At 39.0% G+C, this 6,989-nt stretch overlaps 1 protein-coding gene across 1 annotated transcript; it reads left to right on the top strand.

The window, feature by feature from the left end:
* The first annotated feature begins 5,198 nt into the window (after window positions 1–5,198).
* Window positions 5,199–6,131, top strand: LOC114114623 (olfactory receptor 2A12-like). The gene has a single exon (XM_027969130.1). It carries the CDS (start codon window positions 5,199–5,201, stop codon window positions 6,129–6,131), a length of 933 nt encoding a protein of 310 aa, XP_027824931.1.
* Window positions 6,132–6,989: the final 858 nt, after the last annotated feature.

Here is a 6,989-nt window from a genome sequence, read left to right on the forward strand (position 1 = left end):
AAGCAGGCACGCGCACACGCACACGCACACACACACTCACACACTCATCACTCATATATACACACACATGCACACTGACAGCAAGCTGAAGACCCAAGAGGAGAGGGGTAGGTTTTGCTCTAGTCTGTAGGGAAGACAGAATGGTGAGAAGACGCTTAGTAATTTGTTCCCTGGACTCGACAGGAATGCCTCTGGGGATGGGCTGGTTTTAAGTGATCAGACTCTAAACCCTCACTTCTAGATGGTCCTGAGCACCCTGAGTTCTTCTCTGTCAGGACAGAAAAGGTGTCTGGGACTCAATCATCCACTGCACTCACTCCAGGGAACAGGTGACTCAGCTCCAGCCATTCCCCATCTCTGTGAGTTTTCCTCTACATTCCAGCCCAAATTGAGAAAAATAACCAGAAATAGTAGCAGCTCCCAGTTATATAAATCCTTGCTCACACATTGATTAATGGTTTAAGAAGAGCAGGAGAGAAGGCTGGCAGAATCATCAGGTTCAGGAAAAAGAAAAAAAAAACCACTCTTTTGAAGACCCCTTTCTTGCTCTGTGCTGGGGTCTCAGAGTCACATCTGATGTCCACATCTGATATCATATCTGATATCCACATGCGATATCTGTGGATATCAGATGTGACTGATATAAGTTTCTTACTCCTCCTAGTCAGAGCCCCTTCCTGGTGCCCCATGTGTGGGCAGAAGCTGGTGAAACTCAGTGTCTCTGAATCGTAGCATCAAACTAAAAGGGACATAAGATCGTCTAGAGTGTTTGCCTCCCTTACATGTGATGAAGCCAGAGGTGTTACGTGACTTGTCCTTCGCTGTCTTTCATTTCTTCTGTGGCTGAGAACCACCTGTTCCTTCCACATCCTAGATACGTCCTCCTGCCAGGGAAGTGAGAACACTGGAGCGCCTTTCCTTTCTGCTCAGCAGAGAGGTGTTAGTAAGTGGCTGGGAGAAACCCTCGAGCCATTTGATAAAGATCCTGTTATTTTTCCTTTTGTAGCAAGGAAGCTGGTACCTGTACCAATTTAGCTTACCGTGATTTGCTTCCAGAATTTCTCTTCAGGGATGGTTGTCCTCATCTGAGGATAACTAAACCTGATATTCTTCACAAGGATATATAATAATTTCCAGAATATCTTAATTACTAATTCCTTCCATGATATAAAGTCCAAGCATAGGAATTAAGACCATATATATCATCTATCTTTAGATATTATTCACATATTATTGAGGAATATGTTAGTGTTTTAGAAACCAGGCTTTGGCCATGAGTGATAAAAGTCACATCATAGTTTGCAACATTTTGTAATTGAAAATTATGATGTTAATTACATAATAATATCGTTTAACCTGGAATAACTATGTTGGTAAAGACATCTCTGTGTAATTGATGGAGTAGTTCTTTAAATAACAAGTCATTCCTTCTTGTCATTCATCTAGGAAACAGAAGTACCTCTTTGAGCCCCAAAGTGAGAAGAAACTATAGATTAGAAGCAAAGTGAGAAATTCATATCTTAGACGTAATTAAAACCATATATGTGAAAAGATGTCTTAAGGAGAAAATGCCTGTAGAATGAACCTCAGGAAATGTATTTTATATCAGGTTTGTCTAAATTGTATTAAAATGTGAGAATCAACGTGATAAAAGTAGAAAAGCTGAAGTGGAACAACTTCACAGGAAAGCTGAACTTGAGGTCACAGTTCTGATTGTTAAATTAGGATCTTTCCCCACTGAATGGTTTCTTCTAGGGCTGATATGTTTTGATTTTTTTTTAATTTGTTTGCTTTTTATAAATGATGATGATGGTGATGGATATAGGTAGAAAGATGATAGAAATCTGAGAACGTCCATGTCTAGGAATATGCAATAAGAAAATAATAAAATATATATGCAAAAATATGTATAAAATTGAATCTATGCCATTACATTACATATAACCTGGTTAGACGGTAATGTATTAAATCAATTAAAATATTTGTATGCAATAAAATAGCATGCAAATGTTTAAAGTATATTGCATTGAAACATTTTGATATGGAAAATGTACCTGGCATGATTTAAATGAGAGAAATAAAACTGTTTATATAATTTAATTATATTTTTAAAAACATACGTACAGTGAATAATGGAAAACTATATGCACAAGTTATTAGCAATGATCACTTTTGGCCATAGGTTTCACACATGTATTATTTTATGGAATGTCATGTTTTACTAAGACTTAGGAAAACTTGATGTCAGGATAAATGTTACTTTGTTCACAGAATGAATCAGACCATTGAAATTTTAATTTGTAATTCTAAAATTTCTAAGAGCCTAGCATTATCTAAATACAAAGAAAACCAAAAAGTGTAAATAATTTTAATTCTAAATATACTTTTGCCTAAAAGGTAAACGTTCATATAATATTTATATCATTTTCTTCAATAGTAGTGTTAAATTAGTGATGTTCTCCAAAAGAAGTCAGTAAATATGTGTTAGGATTAGGTAAGTGAAGCTGAGAATTCATTATTCAGTTAACAACTTAGGTACTCTTCCAAATTGTATATGGTTTCTGTTGAATGAGAATATTAGAAATTTGGCAATAATCCTGATAAATATATTAATAACTTAATATCCAATAAATCCAGATACTGATTTAAAAACATGATTCTTCAATAAGAAACCAAATTTCTTTTTTACTCATATAGATGAACTTTATTTTTTCCCCCTTTTTAAAAAAGTTTTAGTTGGAGGATAATTAGCTTACAATATTGTCTTGGTTTCTGCCATATATCAACATGAATCAGCCATAGGTATACATATGTCCCTTCCCTCTTGAACTTTCATCTCACCCATCTAAGTTGTCACAGAGAACTGGATTTGAGCTCCTTGCATCATACAGAAAATTTTATATATGGTAATGTATATGTCTCAGTGCTACTCTCTCAAACTGTCCTGCCCTCTCCTTCCCCTCACTGTGTCCACAGATCTGTTCTTTATGTCTGCATCTCTTTTGCTGTCCTGCAAATAAGTTCATGAGTACCATTTTTCTAGATTCTGCATATATGCATTAATATACGATATTTGGTTTTCCCTTTCTGAATTGCTTCACTTTGTATAATAGACTCTTAAGTTCATGCACCTCATTAGAACTGATTCCAATGTATTCCTTTTTATGACTGAATAGCATTCCATTGTATATATATGCGCCACAGCCTGTTTATCCATTCATCTGTTAAAGGGCATCTAGGTTGTTTTCATGTCCTAGCTATTGTAAATAGTGCTGTGGGGAACACTGGGGTACATGTGTCTTTTTCAATTATGGAGAAACTAAATGTTTTTAGTGAAATAACTTGATTCAAAGCTGAAGTAAAAAAAACTACAAGATAAGTACAGAATAATTTAAGCCAGAAGGAACAAAGTACTTAAAATTATGAATTCAGTTCAGTTCAGTCACTTAGTCGTGTCCGACTCTTTGCTACCCCATGGACTGCATGCAGCACGCCAGGCCTCCCTGTCTATAACCAACTCCAAGAGTTTACTCAAACTCATGTGCATTGAGTTCATGATGCCATCTAACCATTTCATCCTCTGTCGTCCCCTTCTCCTCCTGCCTTCAATCTTTCCCAGCATCAGGGTCTTTTCCAATGAGTTAGTTCTTTGCATCAGGTAGCCAAAGTATCGGAGTTTCAGCTTCAGCATCAGTCCTTCCAATGAATGTTCAGGACTGATTTCCTTTAGGACAGACTGGTTGGATCTCCTTGCAGTCCAAGAGACTCTTAAGAGTCTTCTCCAACACCACGGTTCAAAAGCATCAGTTCTTTGGCACTCAGCTTTTTTACAGTTCAACTCTCACATCCATACATGACTACTGGTAAAACCATAGCTTTGACAAGACGGACCTTTGTTGGCAAAGTAATGTCTCTGCTTTTTAATATGCTGTCTAGGTTGGTCATAACTTTTCTTCCAAGGAGCAAGCATCTTTTAATTTCATGGCTGCAGTCATCATCTGCAGTGATTTTGGAGCCACCCAAAGTAAAGTCTGTCGCTGTTTCCATTGTTTTCCCATCTATTTCCCATGAAGTGATGGGACCAGATGCTATGATCTTAGTTTTCTGAATGTTGAGCTTTAAGCCAGCTTTTTCACTCTCCTCTTTCACTTTCATCAAGAGGTTCTTAAGTTCTTTGCTTTCTACCATAAGGGTGGTGTCATCTGCATGTTTGAGGTTATTGATATTTCTCCCAACAATCTTGATTGCAGTTTGTGCTTCATCCAGTCCAGCATTTCTCATGATGTACTCTGCATATAAGTTTAAGCAGGGTGATAATATGCAGCCTTGACATACTCCTTTTCCTATTTGGAACCAGTCTGTTGTTCCATGTCCAGTTCTAACTACTGCTTCCTGACCTGCATAAAGATTTCTCAGGAGGCAGATAAGGTGGTCTGATATTCTCATCTCTTTAAAAATATAATGGAATTAACTTGGAGATACCACCTTAACCAAGTAATACACAGTAGCATCACCTATATTGGGCTCACCTATATTGGGATTACTTAACATTATTTGTGTATTCATAAAAAGTTTTAAGATTAACGAGTTACATTTTTTCCTACCAAAAATTTATAATGTTAAATAGAACATGAGAAATCCATGGAAAACTGCAACTGAGAGATATTATACAAAATAAGAACTCATAGTCTTCAAAAATATCAATGTCAAGGAAAGAAAACTGATTAACTTTCAGATTAGAGGTGGTAAAATATTATATGTGACATTGGACTTCAGTCTTGGACCAGAGGGGCTGAAATGCCATACCTAAAATAGTGAATCACGTTATCATCTCATGATTCTTGCTCTTAAAAAGATCAAACAGTTTGAAGATAAGCGGGCCTTAAGATGCACTTAAATGTTTTATGGTTCAGAGAATATTACGAGAGAGAGAGAGAGAAATGATAAAGCAAACATGAAAAAATTGGTAAAGGGTATATACTAATATTGTTTATATTTCTGATATTTATCTTACATTTTGATAACTTCACAATAAAGTAAGAAAAACAAACATGCTGAGAAACGTTTTAGAGAACTCTGAAGTAGGGACAAGCACACAAACTTCTTTTGAATTTACTTCCCATAAGTAACTGGTTTTCCTTGCTGTCCAGCTCTGACCTTCCCATCACAATTCCGTCCCTTAGAGACTGCCTTTGGGAATGGAGAGCAACCAATCGTGGATCGCAGAATTCATTCTGGTGGGATTTCAGCTCAGTGAAGACGTGGAATTGCTCCTCTTTGCTATCTTCATCCTGTTATATGCCTTCAACCTGCTGGCAAATGGCATGATCTTGGGACTCATCTCGCTTGACCCCAGACTGCACACCCCCATGTACTACTTCCTGTCTCATCTGGCCATCACTGACATAGCCTATGCTTCCAGCCATTTACCAAATATGCTGGAAAACCTAGTAAAACACAAGAAAACCATCTCCTATTTCTCATGCACCATGCAGATGGTTTCCTATTTGGCCTTTGCTTCTGTAGAGTGCCTGACTTTGGTGGTGATGTCCTATGACAGGTTTGTGGCGATCTGCCACCCACTGCAGTACACGGTCATCATGAGCTGGAGGGTGTGCACGTTCCTGGCCATCGCTTGCTGGGTGTGTGGATTTTCCCTGGCCATAGTCCAAGTAAGTCTGTTTCTACGGCTGCCCTTCTGTGGGCCCCAGAAGGTAAACCACTTTTTCTGCGAAATTAGCTCTGTCCTCAAAGTGACCTGTGGTGACATCTGGATCAATGAAATGTTCCTCTTTGCTGATGGTGTGTTTATCCTAGTTGGGCCCCTTTCCCTGATGCTGGTCTCCTACGTGCGCATCCTCTGGGCCATCCTGAAGATCCAGTCAAAGGAGGGCCGCAAGAAAGCCTTCTCCACCTGCTCCTCCCACCTCTGTGTGGTTGGATTCTACTTTGGCATAGCCATGATGGTGTACTTGGCCCCTGAGAGTAGTCACCAAGAGGAACAGCAGAAAATCCTTTTCCTGTTTTACACCTTCTTCAACCCATTACTGAACCCCCTTGTCTACAGTGTACGGAATGCTCAGGTGAAGGCTGCCTTCCACAAAGTAGTACAGAAAAATAGATCAGTGTGACACAGAGCAGAATTATGGTGTAGTGAATTTTTCTTCTAACAGTCAAGAAAATTTCCCATCAAAATGCATGACTTAAGGATGAAGATTCTACAAAGTAACATCAGCAAGAAGGCACAAGAGAAACCCCCAACTCCCTTCCTCCATGGAGATGACATAATAAAGATCTAATTGCCTTCATTGAACACCAGACATCACACCGGAGTTTGCAGCACCCCAAACTATCCCAAAGTCAAGAAGATATGCAGTGAAGATTTTAGGCAAACTTATGGCATTTGACCTTCCATAACTGCTTTTCTTCTCTGTCCCAGGGTAGCAGGATCAGGAGTGCCAGGGTCCAGCCCCAGTGGATCCAGGGTGATTCGAAGGGGAGATGGATAGGCGAGGAAAACTTATGTGTTTAGAAAATATAAGATTAGATTAGGAAGAAATAGTATAGTAGGAAATTTAGGTGGAGAAAAAGAGGCTGAATAGCTTGGTTTACGGGGAAAACCAATAAAACCTCGAGACAAGAGGTTTGCACCATCTACGTTAGGCCACCGGCGTCCACTTGAATATCGAAGGGTGCCCCACCTTAGGCTCCCTTTTGCGTGGGTCTTAGCAGCCAGGGCAAGTAAGTAGACACGGTGAGCCTCCCTGCTCCAGATGGAAATTCAGCTGAAAAGGGGGAGAAAAGAATGACATGGGGGAAGCCCAGCATCAGTGCAAGACTCCAAAGACTCCACTTTCAAAATCAGCTTATATACCCCAAGTTGTACATAAAGAAATAATGGAATATGCAGAGTTATGTAGGGGCAGCAGTCCTGACCCTCATTGAGACCAGGCTTTCTTTTTGCATACCTTCCTGTATACAAAAGGTCT

Source organism: Ovis aries, chromosome 4 (assembly GCF_016772045.2).
Source record: "Ovis aries strain OAR_USU_Benz2616 breed Rambouillet chromosome 4, ARS-UI_Ramb_v3.0, whole genome shotgun sequence".
Classification (NCBI taxonomy): Eukaryota; Metazoa; Chordata; class Mammalia; order Artiodactyla; family Bovidae; genus Ovis; species Ovis aries.